Source organism: Aquila chrysaetos, chromosome 9 (genome assembly GCF_900496995.4).
Source record: "Aquila chrysaetos chrysaetos chromosome 9, bAquChr1.4, whole genome shotgun sequence".
NCBI classification, from domain to species: Eukaryota; Metazoa; Chordata; class Aves; order Accipitriformes; family Accipitridae; genus Aquila; species Aquila chrysaetos.
The window spans coordinates 20,787,507-20,806,457 of record NC_044012.1 but is presented as its reverse complement, the minus strand read 5'-3'; the positions used below and the strand labels follow the sequence as shown (position 1 = coordinate 20,806,457).

The 18,951-nt window shown below is 41.1% G+C and overlaps 1 protein-coding gene across 1 annotated transcript; it reads right to left on the bottom strand.

The window, feature by feature from the left end:
• Positions 1-678: 678 nt before the first annotated feature.
• On the bottom strand, positions 679-11,877 carry OSGIN1 (oxidative stress induced growth inhibitor 1). The gene is made up of 6 exons (XM_030026084.2): positions 11,736-11,877; positions 7,365-7,467; positions 4,684-4,820; positions 4,170-4,361; positions 3,745-3,836; positions 679-3,064 (listed from the first exon to the last, which is right to left on the bottom strand). Exons 2-6 carry the CDS (start codon positions 7,447-7,449, stop codon positions 2,071-2,073), a joined length of 1,500 nt encoding a protein of 499 aa, XP_029881944.1. The 5' UTR covers positions 7,450-7,467; positions 11,736-11,877; the 3' UTR covers positions 679-2,070.
• Between the last annotated feature and the right edge of the window lie 7,074 nt (positions 11,878-18,951).

The following is an 18,951-nucleotide window of genomic DNA, read 5'->3' as shown; positions in this document are numbered from 1 at the left end:
TCAGAGCTGTGCAGTTAAAAAAAAAACAAACCACCACCACACACAAAAAAAACCACCAACACAAAACAAGAAGCAGTAGATAAGCTGCAATAGGGACACTTCAACTAGTTAAGAAAATACCCCACGATTCTCAACAACAAAGGTGGTCAAATGTTGAATGGGGCAAGCAAGTGTTGATAGTGCAATCTCCATCCTAGAAGATACTCAAAGCTTTCCCCAACAAGGCACTGAGCAACCAGGTCTAACTTCAAAGCTTGCCCTGTTTTAGTGGCATTGGACCAGAGACCCTCAAGTCTCCCTTCTGATCTAAACTGTCTTATTGACTTACTAGACTAGGCCCTGATTTGGGATTTTTCCAGACAGAAGAAAACAGTAGGTAACAGGATCTAAGATCCCCTAGGCAAGAACATGCTTGGCAAATAGCTTGGTTTGGTATTGTGTTTTAGCCTCACAAGAGATAGACACTGCCAAAGCACTCTGCAAGGGTTCTCTATCCTACTGGAGAGAGGAAGATACACAGAAAGCAAATCCACAGTGTTGTGCTCCTAGGCAGTAGAAAGATGCAGGATTTAGCAGGCACAAACTACACCCTGGTGCTTGCCAGGAAGCTGATGAACAGTTCATTATATCTTCACTGGGTGAGAGATTCAAAGTCACAGTTAAAAAACAAACACAGACTAAGTCTGAAATGACTTTATTGAAAAATTTAATACAAGAATAGTCAGTGGCAAAAATATTCAAGTGTGATACAGCAACACCACAAGCAAGCTCCTTACACATCTCAACTTGAGATTGATTCGTTTACAAACAGCCACTGTCTCCACATACTCAGCTTTCCAGAGACATGTGCAGCATCCTGTCATGTCAGTGAGTTTCAGTGCAGTCTGTCTTTACATCAGATAAGATTAGCTATGACTGATTTTTCCTGTGAGAGGTATGAAAGGCCTTGTAGGTCTGTGGAGAATGCTATTTGCAACATAAGGCATCATTCCCACCCACCCCAGCTCATTCAAAACACTGACTGAAGGCCTGTAACAAAATATTTTGCCAATAAAAATCTTTTAGAAAACAGTATGAAAAAATACTCTATATAGCATAAAACTATCAAAAAGTGACTGTGCCAATTTCCCCTTTACACAAATAGTACTCTAAAAAAAAAAAAAAAATCACATTACATTAGAAATTCACACAACATATAACTTATTGCATCTTTCTGAAATACTCTTGTGCAGCAGAAGCCCCATACAGTACCTGGGCAGTTACAAGACAGACCGGTAGCTCCCCTTTAGTTCTGCTGTCTCTACAGCAGCTGCCAAGAATTTGGCTATCACAGTTTTAGGATTTAGAAAGTAGAAAGCTGCAAGATGGCAAACCAAGTGTTTGTAAATTAGTACCATTCCTTCTCAAGAAGGAGAAAAAAAAAAATCACAGGAATCTCTTGATTAAAAAGATATTACATAGTACTTGCTGCTGGTGTCAGTGAAACAATACAGTTTTGACTGTTTCTATGTCAGTTTTTATTTGCAGAGTACTACTTCATGTGCCAGAGAGGTACTTGCAGCATCTTTCAGTGATTTCTGCCCTAATAACAGCATACAGCCAAGCCACAGGAGCAAATAAAACCACATTGGCTTACTTTGTTCCATGAAAAAACACTGTGAAACACTGACAGACACAGGGTTGTCTGCCTGCTGTCTGGAAATAATAAACATTGATTGTTCCCCAATTCAGTTTTCAGCAACCTCGAAGATGTTACATAAAAAAGAGTAATCACTACGTTGGCCCCTACTTTTCCAGGCACAAGATTCAAAGCCCCTGCGGCCTTCATGCACAGCTATGCAGGAAAGGAGCTGAATCCCCAGGGATTGAAGGCACTGCTGTGTGTGAAACCCACTCTGTATTTGGTGACTTAATCTTCTCAACTCAGCAAGAACTTAGTTACTCTCTGCATAACCTTGGAGAATACCAGGAGTGGGCTTTACATTTGAGGATGTACAAATCAGATGACTTGCTCCTCTAAGAAAACAGCAGTAGCCCATTCAGACAGAGTTAGCATAGGGATTTTTTTTGTTAGGGGGGATTTTTGTTTGCTTTCTTTAACAGAGAGCTGGCAACAGCCAGAGCCCCTCCCTGTACAAAGCGTACAAAGTTATCTCCAGCTAGAGGTCCTAGAGCATAAAGCCCTTTCTCCTGAGTGCATTCATAGGTGAATGGGTCAACATCTATGGGATTCCTCTTTGGATTGACTGGTTGGTCACTATCTATTGCCAAGTCAATGGCATTATTTGGCAGAAAGGAGAGGTTGGGGTTTGAGCCAGTTAGAACAAGAGCCATGGAAATTTTATAAACTTTCTGGTAGCCATTCTTGTCTTGAAAGATACATTTCTTGTCCTTGCCGAAGGATAGCACATGATGTTCAGGAAGGCTAACGTAACACTCATAGGGCCCAGCACAAGCAGCTGACTGTTCTTTCATCATCTGATGGACTTTGTGGTATTCAGGGTACATCATTTTGGGGAGCTGGTTAAAAATAAGACCCGGATCACTGACTCGTCTCCGAAAAACATGGATTACTGGAATATTGCAATGGTGAGCAAAGAGAATCGCATCAGCAGCTGTCAGGCCAGCACCTACAATCAAGACTGGATCTGACATAATGCCAATGCTGCTGTTCTTCACTGCTTCCTCTAGGGCAGACAGCTGGTGATGGACATAGGAAAGGTTCTCTCCCTTGACCCCAAGCCAAGTAGGGCTATCGTATGTTCCTGTAGCTAAGACCACATTCTCTGCATAGATGGAGAAGGGCTCTTTATCACCTTTCACAGTTTTGAAAAATCCATCCACCTGAAAGACCTCCGCACTTTTCTCATTGAAGTTCCAGAGTGAGTCACTATTCTTCAGCAGATCTTTCTGTGTGTGGTTGGAGATGCTCTCTGCACTCACTTTCCTCACAGAGGTCACAACAGTACCACATCTGAAATTCTTCTGCAGTCCTTTCTTCATCACGTAGTGTTGGTAATATTGAGCAATGTCTTCTGCTGTGGCTCTATTGTTTCTGAGGCCTCTGTAATATAGTACAAACAAAGGTCAAGCAGCAGTTAAGTAAGAGACTGGAATTTCTCCCCTTTTCCACTGAATGTATCCTAGAGCCATCTCTCCTGGCACTACCAGAGAAGACTTATCTAGTTTCCCTGACTTTAGCAAAGTTATTCCTGGTATACGGAGCTAACTCTCAGATCCACAAGCTGTTGGACAGAGGCAGCTTTCTCTAGCATGAATCCAATCCCCAAGAACATGATTGCTCATTTATGCTTTCCTCTCACATCTTGCTTCCATTCCATTTTTAACTCCTGGAATTTTTAATATTAATTGTTACAGATCTCAAGAGCAGAAGCACCTCAGAGACAGTACAGTAGCTGAGCTGATTATACTTGTCATTAGGGACAGCTGCAGTAGACACAGAAGTCAGATGACCATGCCTTTACCAAGCTTTATTCAGAACTCATGGTCCCTGTGATTCATCTCTCCGGGGGGTGTTGAGAAGGACACATTCCGAGCAGCACTGCAACTTTACCTGAATCACTGAATGCAGAATGGACTTTTACTGGGGGGTTGGGAGGATGTCCTTTCTCTCACTAGAATCATCCATAACAGATGGGTAGCTACATTCAAGAAGTCCACTCCAGTCCATGTTCCCAAATAACCTCCAGATGTTTGCAAATAATCACACCACAGATATCTTACCTTCTCTTTTGCTTTAGCCAGTCTTTGAATGGGAGATCTGGGAGTCCCATCCATTCCCCTCTACTCAGGGTAACCATAGAGCCCTCAATAGACTGGAACAAGAAACACAGTTAAATGACTTTCAGTTATTTAACGCAAGAAGTGAAATGCAATTTTGTCATGTTTCAATATGGCACAGATCATGAAATCAGTGATTTCCTCTGATCTGCCGTCATGGATGAAACCATCCACATTCTCCAAAAAGAACAACAGACTGGAAGTATAACTACCTCTCATGCTTTTTTCCCTTTTAAACTTTTGCTTGTCTATATACATTAAATTAAACATGGCTGACTCCATATTAGAGGAGCTTTTGCATCTCCAGTCAACACATTTGGCTATCTTACAACATGCAGACCTAAGCAGTTAGGCTTCAATTCACATACATGCCAGGCACCTCCAGGAGCATTTCTGCCAAGGACCAGGTGAGGGATGGCTCTGTTGGTCTCGTGCCACCAAGTGAGGACAGATTCTGCTGTTCCACCAAAGTCTGTGTCTGGACGCTGAAGAGTATCAAACAGAAGAGCCACAGGGCTGTGGGATCGTCCCTCCAAGCCTTCAGACAGATACTCCAAATCCTAAAGAGAGCCAGATCAGATAATCAAAATACATGTCCTGCCAGGCAGCAGATGGCTTGTTACTCCAGTATTTCCAGTCCGTGGTTTTGGTGTTCCACGAAGCTCATTTACCAGCACACAGACCCTGTTATTGTGCGAAGACTACCTCAAGGATCTTAGCAGCAATGCTGGCATTTCATACAAGGGAGATCTGGACAACAAAAAGTACTTCGCTTAAGGCTCATTCTGTCCATGTACTTAGAAAATTCAAATCAGGTTATCACTTATAATATACCCCTAGGATGCTTTACTGTGATGTTATACTGTTTCTTTTTACACAAACCTGGTCCAAAACGGAGACATCTGGTGCCTCTTCCAGTTTCCTCTGAAGAATGGGATGCGGATGAAGAGAGCCTCTTTTGAAGTAAGGGATGTTGCCTGATAGCAAATATGAAAGACAGATTCCAGAAGGTCCGTTCCCTAAAAAGACACAATGGAGAAGAATTTATACTCCTGCAGATAAAGCAGCCCTTTGAATAGTGTTTCTAATATCCAGCCCAATTCAAAGGTTATGACACTGCTGTGGATACAGAGGATTTTCTATTCCATGTTGACCACTGACTTATTGGATGGAGTTGGGGAAATAATTTTACTCTCTTATTTCCCCTTCTCCTCCTCAGTTGCATCTATTCGCATTGCAAGGTCTTCAGAACTTGCTGAAAAGACATTGGGTTAAACAAGCCAGAGGTTAACATCACTTGAAGCTTGAAGTCTCTAGCATGCTGATGAATTGAGTTATTGATCATTAACTACTTTAAAGGTTTAGAAACTGGTCACGTACTGACTGGGGACCTCAGCTCTCCTGGATGCACATTTCACACCAGTGCAGAGTAGTTCATTGCACACAGGATACAGAGTAAGTCCAGAAAAGAGAGTAACTATTGAAGTGAACGGGAAACAGCTCTGCTCAGTAAGAAATGTCATCTAACAAGGGATATCTGGCAATAGCAGTTTTGACTAACAGTTCTTGAGAACACTTGCAAATGGGAACCAGCCCCACCATGGTACTGCAGGCAGTGTGTTAAAGAAAAAACTCTCTCTGCCATGCCAAGACAACCCCTCAGAATACAGCACTTTGAACAGATTGCTGGATGACTGAACTCCTGCTGACCACCCAACAGCCAGTGGAAAAACTTGACATATGTGACTCCAAAGCCCAGTGAGAGTAGCTCGTGGAAAGTTTTCACATGGCTGTTCTCCAGCATGTTTAACATTTTACAGTGTCTGCATAATTAGGTGTCAGCCTCTCCGGCCGCTCAGGCTTTGCTGCTCACTAGTATGTGAGCAACCACCATTACATAATGCAGTGACGATGTAGGGAAGGAGAGCTGAAGTGACACAGCAGCCTGTATTGACACAGTGCCTGTGCTGCATGTGAGAGTGACTGGAGCAAAGGCTGCTTCTTGGAGATTTGAGACAGAGGGAGGCTCAGGCTGTAAAGCTAACAGTGAGCTGAGCTATGTGAAGGGCGGTATATGCCACAGCTGGGGCCAAAGTCTGCTGTGCTGAGCAAGGACCAGCAGCTGTGGGTCGGTGTTTGGAATATTCCACTTGCAGGAAAGTTATCCAAAACCAACAGCAACAAAAATTAAAAGCAAACTAAACTGCAGCTATAGTGAAATATAACACTTTTCAGGTTACTTCTTCGCTTTAGGAAGTACAAGGAGGCACCTAAGCCAAACTTAAATCACCTGAGTGCACAACACTCAGCAACACACACACAGGATTTACTCTGAACCACATCTAAGTTTGATATGGATGGTCATAAGTACAGCTGCTTCTGCGGCTCAAACTATTCTAGAAAGCAACTGCTTTCATGAGGCTGCCAGCACAGCCGAGGGAGCCCACAGCCTTCCTGGAGCAGGGCCTGGGGAAGTAGCTGGAACCTGCATGCAATGTCCAGCTGCAGTGAAACAGTTGAGCTGTTTCAGTCCAACAGCCTCCTCAGAGTGCACATCTTCACACTGGTGCTTCTGAGGCTTTAGTGACATTTCCGTGCTGGAGCCCTGTATAGGTGCACTAGGGAGGTACCGAAACATCCTCCCTCCCACCTAAAGACTTGTACAACTGGGCAGTACAAAGTCACTCTCAGACTAGAACCTGCTGGGAGTAGTGTCCTTGTCAAACTCGCTCTTAGCAAGGATTAAGTGTGATTTATGTGGTGCACTAACTTTGGACTAGCTCTCTCAGGTGCTATAAATTAGATGACAGATAAGGAAGGAACCCAGCTCTACAAGGCATTTAAACACATGCTCAGATGAACAGGGTCCAACACCTGTGCTCGAGCACAGCTCATGATCGGTCACAGAGGGGAACGCACTGACATCACTACCTGGGCTTTGCTCCAAGAATCACCTCACATTACAAAGCTCCCCTCTTGCAAGGGAGACAAGACAGTTACTACATAACCTGTTTCCTAAACTGGTAAAAAACCCACAGCTTTTTACCGTTTTATTAAGTCTGTACAAAATCAGTGTAGCTGATTTGCATTTTAAAAGAAATCTGTGAAAAATTTCAAGAAACTTTAACAGCATCTGTAGCACTTTCTAAACACACACAATGGGGAAAAAAGATCACACAAACCCACCTCCATTCAAGCACTACAGATAATCACTTCACAGCAAGTTGATTAACTATCTGTAGTGAAAAGGTTTCAATCCCTTCTAAATATCCAACAGAGAAAAACCGGGCCCAGCTGAACTGATGCCCAAAAGGTTACCAATTTTACTATTAAAAAAAAGAGGTATGTCTAATAGTTAGTCAAATAACTAGTTCCCTACTTCCCACAACTCTTAGTGGTCTTTCTCTTAGTACTAGAGAAAGTTTGACTATCAGAGGAGGAATGCAGAAGTAGTCAGGCATTTCTGGTTTGAATAAGAACATGTGGTATGAGAGCTGAAAACAGTAAGTCCAAAGCAACAACAGCACGAGAGTGCACAGTAATGCTGGCAGGAGAAAGCTCACCTATGATCACAACAGGCAGTGGCTTGAACCCACTCTTATTCTGGGGTCTGGTCAATAAAGCATACATCTTCCTGTCCGGAAGCATTTAGGTCCTGGAGTCTACCTGTTAAAACACGTAAGTTTTGAATTATTTGCTTTTTTGACAAAAAAACCCTGTGACTTTCTACAGTCCACAAACCCAGGTTGATCTTTTAAAGTATTATCCTTGCATTGCAGACCATCACTTTACACTTCCACACTCAGGTCAGGCCTACTTATCTTTTTCTCCTCTTGCCCCCAAAACCAAAGGATGATTCCCTGATTATACACCACAAAAAAAAAAAGAGAGAGAGAGAGAGAGAGAGAGAGAGAGAGAATCCTTATCTTTCTCTTCCACACATGAATTCCAGTCCCTGCAGAACAACTGGCAACTGGCAACTTCAGTAACGCTCTGGCTACAGTAACTGAAGTGTTGCAGCTTGTTAATGAAAACTTCACTTCTGCCCACACTGTGTAGAAAATTGTCATAATTACCATGAACACTTAGTACTTTTTAAAGCAACTTGGTCATTTACTGGTAAGTAGAGCAAACCTCATTCCAGACTTCTGCCCACAGGCTGGAAATCTCCTGGCTGCATTTTCAAATATGTACCATTCCATCACTGCAGGGTTTTTTGAGAAGTGCTATTTTAGTTCCTGAATCTTTCTTAATTTTCCAGAAAACAGAGAGTTCTAGGTCTGAACAAGTAAATAACAACAAGTCTTTAAACTAAATATACATCATAATTATCTTGGAGACTAAGGTGTCATTAGAGTGGAATCTACAAAACTAATCTAATCATTATGCAGATATTCAATGAACAGTGAATCAAAGTTTTTTGCCATTCCTGCAGGAATCCTACCATGTCAAATAAAGACTTCTTTAGTTTTCCAGGGAATTCAACTATACTGTCACTAGTCTAGAAAAGTTAAAAGTTACTTTTACCGCAACAAACATGAGACTTTTGAAATTCAGCATAAGCTTTTAAGGTATTCTACAGAGAACACAGACTTTTATAAAAACATTATTCTCATTTTGGAAAGCCAAGTAAAAATCCACTGAATGGCATGACTTTGTTCAGTAGGGCATGCTCTCCACACCCTTTTCAAGCGCAGAAAGATACTTGGAAAGTGCACTGCACACTTCCATAAGGTCTGGCACATCACTGCCTTTGACAAAGGTATTGCAGCAAATGTCATCCTGCAAGTGTAATGCTCCACTTTAAGCCTGACATTTACATCACCAGCAACTACAGTAATGAGACAAGACCCTGGTGATTGAATGAGCAGCCAGAAAACCACAGGTGAGTTGGTTTTGCAGAATCCCAGGCTTCAGGAGGAGTCTTGTAAGTGCATTTGCCTGCAAGGATGTGACAGTTCTCATATACACCAATATACAGCCATCGCTGGGCTAGACAGAGCTATTCAAAGAGGACTGGGTTCATCCAAGTAAAGAGGCACTTAAGGCTTACAAGCTGAATTCAAAAGTAGGAGCTTTGTCCAAAACTTTGCATCACAGCTTAGTAACACTTACTGGTTGCCTGTTACTACTTAACTAAGCATTAGTCTAAGACTCTCATGCATTTTGCCTGACAGGGCAAGAACCACTTAAAAGACATAATAGTTGTGCTTTCTAATTTAAGTAATTTCAAGCATCTAGCTTTGAAGAGAGTTGGATTTCAGGGAAACAGGTTCCCAGTTTAATTGGGACTCAAAGGCAGATGCATACACTACAGAAGATGAACACTTCAGTGTGTTAATGTCCATACCAAGGCATGCATCCCTGGTAGCTGCAGGAGCACAGCCTAACTGTCCAAGTATTTCCCAAGCCTTTTGGGTAGGTTCTACCACATGAACCAAAACCTGCACCACCTTCAGCAGACTGTTGTGTAAGTTTACCCCCAAATAATTCCCTACCACAAAGCTCCAGAGTTGCAATTTGTAGAATTCAGCACTAGCACCTGCGATGGCCAGAGACACCAAAGGAACAGGACACTGGTGTGACCAGTAAGGTATTCCCCTCAAACCAGTTAAACCACAGTACCTATCTGAAGGTTAGCAGAGGTTTCTTCTCCATCATAACAAATAAATCCCCCTCCATGGCTGTACTACAGAAGAAGACAAGTTCTTATTAATTTTTTCTAACACAGAGTGCACATCTTATTTCTGTGAAACTATTGGGAGTCTGAAAAAGAGAAGCAAGATCTCTGGAAGCGATCTTCCAGGTTTCTGCTCCATAGCACTCTGCAACAGCATGCACAGAGAGACTGTATGCACTCTGTAGACAGTGGTAACCCAGCAACATCTGTGGGACTTTTTGCTGGAAGGGCTGCAGAACCAACCCAATACTGCACATGGCAACAGTTCCAGGAAAGCAGCAGAGCCAGCATATAAATGAGCCTGCAAGCCCGTTTGCAAGACTTGGGCGCAAAGTCATGCCATTGCATGCCAGCATTTTTCTGGGGGAGTCTGAAGGGGACAAAAAAGGCACAAGACTGTAGAAGTCAGCCTGGCAGTCCTCCTTGCTTTAGAGGAAGGTTGCCTTGGCTCCTGGCCATTGCACTATGCCATGATACCCCACCCTGATAAAGAGTAAAGCCAGCAGCTGCTGGCTCACTCTCCTCATTTCACCCTCCTCCTCCTCCATTCTGTACCTTTTGACACATGAAAAAAGGTGCATTTGCTAGAATTAAACCAAATCTTAATGGCTAGAGGAGCACAATTGTTAGTCTGATGAAATTATTAGATCCATGCACATACATGACCATTTTTAGCCATGGTTTATTCGGGATCTGGGTTCACAAAACCCCATAATGATGATTTTAGTACTACCCACTTTGTTTCCTGAAGTTTTGACACTGCACAATTCTATCAACACAAGATTAACTATCAGAAATGCTTCTGTTTATCCTAGCATGTCTCTACAAATGAGAGAAGTCCCTTCCATAGCCTATAGCTGCCATCTCTATAATTCATAGTTAGTAATTCTTCTTTTTAAGTAAAAAGTGAACCAGATGCTAAACCCTGTTTATCGCTATTCCCATCCTTTAGGCTAAATGTTTGACTTCTGGGTGTAAAACTGAACTCAGAGCATCTCAAGCATTTCAGTTTCAGGCCAGATGTTCACTTTTCCTGCCATTAGAAGTAAAGGTGGATTATTTTAATTTTTTTTTTTTTTTTTGGCAATCTTAGGATCAAGGGACAACATATACTTCAATAACCTGTACAGCTAATACAGCATAGCAGATGAAAGCCTGTTCTTGCAGAGGCTATTGGAAAGCATACAGGACATTGAAGTTAATTTCAAACCTATACAAAACTAGTTAGCAGCAAGAGAAAGCCTGAGCTAGCAAGAAACTCAAGACTGCTCTTCTCGCCCTCCTTCTATGTAGAGTAGGTTGCTGGGCACTCACACTTAGCCAACTCAGTGACACTGATCCCTGTTCTGGCTCCTGCTTTAGGCTTCCTACTTTAAATAGGCATCTCTTTCCTCCTCTTCATTTGGGAGCCTGCTGCAAGCTCCACAATTTATCTCCTCGCTGCTTCCAAAGCCTTTCAGTGTCTATGTGATGTTACATAATTGTTCTGGCTTAGAAAAGCACCCAGCTCATTCTGGGCCAAACTCTGCATACCTTCCCAACACAGCCTTAAGCCTAGAGGGACTATAAGTCACATAAAGTTGGTCAGTGTGGCCCCTAGTAGTTCCAGGCTGCACAATTGAAACAGGTTTTAAGTAAGTAAAAGATAAAGCAAAGATGCATTTAGCAAGACAGTGACACTATGATCTTTAGCAGAAATAAAAAGCCAAGTTACATCAGTCATATGCAAGTAGCTCTCCCTGTAACATCAATGAGACTTTCGCTCAGGTAAGGACCACTGAGTGTGGCCTGTACAGCACATGGGGAGAGTTTAAAAGAGCAGTGCAGTCAGTATCTAAATAATGGAAGAGACTGAAAGAGCTACCATGACACTCAGGTTTAAACAAGAACAATTCTAACACAAATGCAACAGTTTTCTTCAGCTTCATTTCTTCATCAACTCATTCATTTCACCAGCAGTTTTTAAAATTTAATTCATCAGTGCTTTTAAAAATAAAAAAGCAGGCATCTCAATAGCTTTTACATTTTATGCTTTCCTACAAGTTTCAGAAGTTTGTTTCCCCCCCACCCCTTGCATTATCACTCTTACATGCCAGGCCAGTTACCCCACAAACACAAGTAAGGTATGTGGAAAAAAATTCAACTTTATGGTACATAACAATAATGCCTTTCTAAAAACACCCCTGTGATATTCAGAAAGCAATGTTACAGTATGCCAGACAGAGCTCTCTAGATTTACTTACACCCTTCTTACCTTTAGCAGCAGGTCTGATGAGAAGTAGGACCTTTATGGAAATGCCTGTACAGCCAGGAATGCCAACCAAACTGCAAACCTTGAATCCTGCCTCTGCTCTTAGACAGCTGTTTAAATCTAGTAGGCTACCAGCACTAAGAGAGGAGAGGAGGAGCTGAAATGAATGGAGGCGGAGCAAGGAAAATACTTATAAGCATGAGTCAGCAGGAATATTTCCCTTCCCACATTGTGAATGAATGATGTAGTGATCTTCCTTAGTAATGTTCAGCTGACTACATGACTACAGCAAAAGCAGGCTTATAGGAACCATGCATGGCAGAAGTCCTGCATTGAACAAATATCTTCATTTTTAACACTCAGGGCTAAACATGAGACTTTATAAAATGCAACGCTTCCTGTGGCAGAACTGGGTTTTTCCTCTGTATTTAAAAGAAAAACTGCTGGTTATAATTACAGGTGGGAATAAAAGTGATAGGATAGCACTGTATGCTTGGTTTAAAACTAGTCATACCTTTGGCCACAAAAGGACAAGAAAATGTGATTACTTACTTCCTACTTTGGACAGTTTGTGGGTTTAGTTTCACCTTATATCACAGATACAGTGGGTCTGAAAAGATGGACTTCAGTTTATCTTTTTTGCTTCAGTGAGATAAAGTCTTATAAACCTGTTGCACAGTAGCAGTAAAATGAGTCTGACTACTTCCCGTAAAACTTGAAACTTACCACGATTTTCATCCAAGATATCTTACTCAATTCAGTGGAATAATCGATCAAGCTTGCTAAATTTAAAGTGCCCTTAACAAATGAAATAAATTTGTGCCAAAGTGTTCAGTTCAAGTAGTAAGTGCAGCATATTTTTATCTCTGAGGTCATCTGTTTTGAAACTACAACCTCCAGGGAATCAGGAGGACTGCTGATACCCAGTTAAGATGCATACTTTCAACCATGTGATATAAAAGATAAAAACAGTTCATGAGAAAGAATTCTGTACTCACAATCCACATCAAAGTAGGATGCTTCATAATCTATTTTAATTCCACCAGAATAAGTTGTTTTAATAATTATGAAGCCATCATTTCACTTAAAATTTAACTAACAGTGATTCCTCTGAAAATCTGACTCAGTAAATACTTATCAGACTGAGGAGTGGTGGTTTTGGGTTTTGGTTTGGGTTTTTTTTTAATTATTTTATTTTTTAAGGTCTTTCAAGTTGCCTGGGCCTTCATCCAAGGTAGCATTTGCACAGAGCTCTTAAATAACTCATACTGATTTTCTGACAGGAGCAAAGGCTTTTATATGCATTATTCAGATATTTATTGGCAGGGAACAAATGTACATGTATCAGTCAAGGAAAAATTAAGCTTCCAGAGAAACTAAGGCATTTGTTTGGTTAGGTGTTTTAAGACTGTCCTGTTGCCAGGTTTTTCAAAAGCCTTCTTCAATACATTGCAGTGTTGCATGTCAGTGTTTTAGAACAAAGATGTTCAAGTCCATACGTGCTCATAGCATAGATACAAGAGGAAGCCATATGATGGTTTGGCAGACTTTATAAGCAGTAAAATCAGGAATACTTCCTATGTGTACAAACCTGCAGAAATAAAGTTGTGCTCTATGTACAAGAAGAGGAGATCCTCTCCATTTCCCACCAGAATTTGGAAAACTAGAATCTGTATTACCTCTGCAAATAAAGCCAGGATGTCTTTCCAAAACCACAAGCTCTATCATATTTTTGCACACAGTATAATTCTTTACAAGAAAATGTTAATGTACAACAATAACCCGCTGTCTTTTATTTGCTTGTACAATAAGACCATTGAATACAGCAATTTGGGGGCTTATTTTTTATAGATATCCCAACAAACACATCACATGGAATATATATCAATGTTACTGTTTCTCCTTGTGTTCCTCATCTGGAAACAAATAATTCAGCCCAACACTTTGCCTGCACAAACTTTCCAGAAGAGGAAGTAATTGTGCAATCTGCACTTGACCTGGCAGCCAGCCTTTGACCTACAAATTTATGCAATTCACTTATATTTTCTTCCCGATTAATTGCAAGCAGTATATTCAGATTAGTTAAGTGCCCAAGTGAAAAGCTTATATAGACTTCCAGCATGACTTTGCACTTCATAGCTGTCAGAGTATGCAGCTGACTAACAACACTAACTTCTTTCTTTGCACAAACTGATAAAACATTTTATTGATGCAGATTTAAGGGTCTTTAGAGGGCTTCAGATTTTTAAAGAAAAACTCGTCTAAACTACTGGTCTGTAGCTCATTCATTGAGGTGTATTGCACTATACTCCAGCTGAGATCTGAAGAGTCCATATCTCTATCACAGGGTACAAATAGATTTGTCACTTAAGTGGACATTGTCAGCTAAATGGATTATTTGCAAGGGTTTCTCCTCTGTTCTTTAAACGTTTTCCTTTTAAAAAATAAGATAGTAAAGCTTAGCCTCTAATGAACATTATCGAGAAAACAGATACTAAGCTAGATTAGCAAGACATTACCAAATGATCTAGCCAAAGCAAAATAATATTTATGCAGCAGCTTGTGAAAAGATTCCTTCTTTAAAAAGTTGTTTGTTGTTTTTTTTTAAATAGGACCTATGACATTAAGGACTGCCTTCAGATAATGTAAAGGACCAATGCTATCTTCATCTGTACTTGCAAAAACACAGGGCACAGGGGTAGAGCACTACATTTGCTTTTATATGAATAAGCCTTACACATAATATAATGGTAGCTAGGCAAATCATCCCCTATCAGGGTGTACAGAGGAATTCAAAACACTGTACCACTCATCAGTCCCCCCCTGAGAAGGTTTTGGCCTGCAGAAAAGAGGGGCACACTTCATGGTAGTCGTTCATTCCACCTTCAAGTCATACAGTTGCAAGTCTGCAGTCCACAGTATCAGCAATCCTGGGTGCATTTGTTGCCAAGGTCAGTTTGTTTCCCTTTAGGTCAGCCATGATATAGTTCTCAGAACTCCAACAAGTTGATGCTATGTTTTACCAAGGTAAAATTTGAATAATATGCCAGGAAGCATGGACAGAGCCATAGCACTGTTCTGGGGGAATATTTTGCACCTGAACCATCCCCTGTTGCAAGAAATTTCCTTGTTACCAACTGACTTTTCACCTCAGGTCATTAAGTTCTACTCATGAGACGTGCCAGATAGCCCTGATTCTGCTGTCCTCTGATTTGGGGGAGCTTAAGGAGTAACACCCCTCTGGTGTCAGAATTCATTGCTATTACCTCTGCTGCTGACAGCTCATGGCAGAACACTTCTTACAGTACCTCTGTAGCACCCACCCTCCCCTCTAGCCAAACTTAAGGTGTACCATCACTGTGTGCCAAATTATCATGACATACTACTTTGTTTCACACATTAGAACTTCATGTTCTGCTGGCTCTTTGTAATTAGAGGAACACTCCCAGTGTGATCCTCCATGGGCCATGGCAGTGCTTTGATGTTTCTTTCAATTATGGTAAAACACAAATATAAAATTCTGCATGTTTTCTGCCTGAGAGAACATTCAGTGCAGATCATTTAATCTAAGGCAGAATCTCAAATTCAGGTGTTAGAAAACCTGACCACATATTTTGCTTCTATATGATCTCTGTGCAGTACCTAAAATCCAGCTTTGCTCTGTTGCTGCCTAAAGCATCTCCACTTTTTTCACACAGGAAAACTTCCACTTACAAAACGGTATGTTAGCTTATGCACCAAAACTAGAACCCACATATTTAATAATGTATGGTTTGACTTCAGTATTGAAACATTTTACCTGGTTTCTTTTTGCTTCAACTGAAAAAAACCCACATTTGTCACCAACACCATAACCTGGACCCACATCAGCAAGACGCTCCCTCTGGATGTCCTGGCATCTCCTGAATCAGAAGTGGCAAGCTGTGGCCACACCACCTCTGACAGCAGCTGGACCTCTGAGGTACGTTACTTGCTCTGCTAAATGACAGAGGTAAAAAAGCCATGGGGAAGCCCAGATAATTGCTAGGCTTGACAGAAAAAGCAGCTCAGGCAACTTTGCAAGTGTGAGACCCAGTTCTGCTCCCAGTTATACTTGCGACTTCCTACATGTGTTTGTGCTTTCACATGGCTTCCTCTAAAGAAAGATGTGGCCCGGAGCACGTGTCCTACTTTCCCATGTCCCTGTCAAGGCCATATCTGTCCTGTGTTCATATTTCTTTTTGCAGTGTTTAGGCAGCTGGGTCCAAGGGGAGAGACGTAAAGGTTCACTGCACCCATTTGTTATTCAAAGGAACACTGACCTCTCAGTCAGATAAATGACTGAAATGGTTTTGTCCCAGTAACCTGGAAAGTTGTTTGAGGAAAGGAAAAAGCAAAACCTTACATTTTGCTGGAACTATTTTAAAACAGTGAATTTTGCTCTTCCCTGCTCTCAACTCATTACCCTGAAAGCATTCTCTGTCTAAAAGGGTTGTCTTCCTAAATCAATGAGACCAAACCAAAGATTTTCACCACCCTTCATTGTTCAGATGCATCAGCCACTTCTACCACTGTGTCTTGAAAACATCTGTTAAGAAATAAATTTGGGGAGGTGAGAATCAATCATACTACCCGGGAGGGTTATGAAGCTCTACTGTCTGCGTTCATGCAGTCATATCTTTGGCTATTCTGCAGTGAAGAGTTGTGTAGGCACTCTAGTGCATACTAAGAATGCCTTATTGGGAGATCTCACACATCTTCTCTATCCAGGCTAAGGGAACAATAATGGAGAGCACTAGCAGAGATCTAGCTAGTCTGTATAAACACAACCTGATAAACATGTTCCTAGCAAGTACAAAGTAGTCCACTATACTGTCAGATAGCAGTGGATATCTTGCAAAAATACAGTCACTCTGAATTCTCATGTGAAGTGACCGTGTAGAGAAGTAGTCCAGAGCGCTGGGTGGCTGTGCATGCATGTCCCCTGGTCCGCCTTAGAAAACGGTCGAGGATCACTGTTCTCTCCTCAGATGACAGTGTACAGGGATGATAGCCAAACCTAGTGTGCTTTCTACTTCCCAGCACATATGCTTCCTTTCAAAAACTAGTTGGATGCAAAGAGGTGCAGTCCTTAGGCTCATGGAACTACAGCCATGCTTGTTTCCCCAAAGGACTGGGCCTTTGCAGATTCTTTGTTCCTGTAACACGCAGAGGAAAGCTCAGCTCACATGCACTGCACTCAGATCATGATCTCAACATTGATGTGGTTTGGGGAAAAAGTAAACACATGCACTTTCATTACAAACAAACAACAGCTATGACCTAGTCAAAGATTAAACTCCACATGAAGCTGGTAGGGAATTTTCGTCTTCTTATCTTAACGTCAATATATTCATAAATATTTACATGAGTTCAGGTTAGCAGGACCATTTGAAGACACAGCCTTTAGTCTCTACAACCTTACAGTCAGTGTTCAGTTATGTTCTTTTAATCTATACTGCCATTTAGCAACTGATAGCTCAATTTAATAAACTGCTGTATCATATTACGATGTGCCAGATTGAGCAACTTGGCAAGCATATGCCCCAAAGCAGAAAATATCCCACAAAAGCTGATGCTCACGGTTTCTTGACTGGAATAACCAACAGAGAAGAAACCTTGAAGTAGGAGGAACAGCCTAACTGTGAGCACTGAGCATCTTTTCTGTACATATTTTCCCTCAAGGCAAAACAGTAATTTTCAAATACAAGTGGGTAATTCAAAACTGGAAAAGGAGCATGTAATGCAATGAGCTTGTTTAACTCGGTAACACAAAATTTCATAAAAAGGGCTGCAGAAAGCTTTTGGAGATTCTTGGATTGATTTCCTTGCCACAGCTTAAGCCATTCTGCAGCTCTTTAGCCTAACTTTAAAGTTTTCTTTTCTTTACTTTATCAAGATCAAGAATCACCTAAGATACAGGATTTAGTAGCATTCCTGAAAGGTTTAGAAACATGTACAGCGAAGGGCATCCAGAGCTAATATAGACAGCATGACTGATTTCTTCAAAGAAAAATAAACATTTTTGCAGCAGAGCACAATAGTTTTTAGCTGTGAGGGTCTAGAAAAGGACTGTGCTAGAGTTATCCTGCAACTTCCTACCCTCAGGTTTATTTTCATCTTCCTCTTAAGCAGCTGATACTGACTGTCAGAGGTAGATGCTGCTTAGATCCAGGTTACCAATTCTGATGTTCCTGACTTGCAACATTTTCTTTCTGCTGTAACTTTAAGAGTCTCTGGGAAATTTTAAGAGATTTTAGCATGCAAGTTCCTTCCTCTTAACAGGGCTTTCATGCGGATTGAAAGATCAGCTGAAGTGATATATTCAAATGTAAGTTTTTCTTAGACCCCAATTTCCCCTCACAGTAGCACCATGTGCTGTAACACTGACTGCCAGGAGTGAAATTTAAAGTCCCTTGGAACTGTTCTGCACAAAACTGGATAAACCAGTATCTTTTTCAAAGACAGTCTTATCACTTAGTCACAGTATAACAGTAATGTATTAAAGTGTAACAAAATTATTTCACAGGTCAAGGTTTCTCACCTGTAATTGACAGCTCTGTTTCTCGACTAGTTTAAGGAGGTTAGAACATGAAAGGAGCTGCCACTTGCTGTAAAATAGAATGTGCTATTTTGAAATACATGCATATATCCTGGGGTCATTTCTGTGGTTTAGGAACATACAAGAATATTCACTATGAACTCTGAAAAGATTTGGCACAGTGAATTTACAGGAAAGAAAGAGGCAGGATTTCTGTGTAAGAATAAAGTCATTCAGTAACTAATTCCCCAATGCATTTGTTTTAGAAATACCTAGTGATTTGTGTAATTCCACATTTAGCTGACAGTCATCCATTTTTGCACATGTCAAAGCTTAAAGCTGAGCATAGGTCAATGAAACAAGTGTGCAATGTTGCTGTAGCAAGAATTACTTTCAATATACATACTCAGCATCCAACAGATTAAAAACCAAAACCCCTGAAGATCTTGTTCAAGTTGCTTTTTTCAGAGAAATTTCACTAAAGGTGTCTTCCTTGCTTCTCCTCGCCAGCTATTTTACCAAAAGCTTACTATTCTTGTTTTGGGTGTATTTTTTGCTTGAATGACTTTGGTTTTGGTTTGGGTTTTTTTAGTGTGCTTTATTTTTTGTCTACCAAGCAGCTATGTCTAGTCTAGAGATAAGAGACTCTAGATTAGTCCT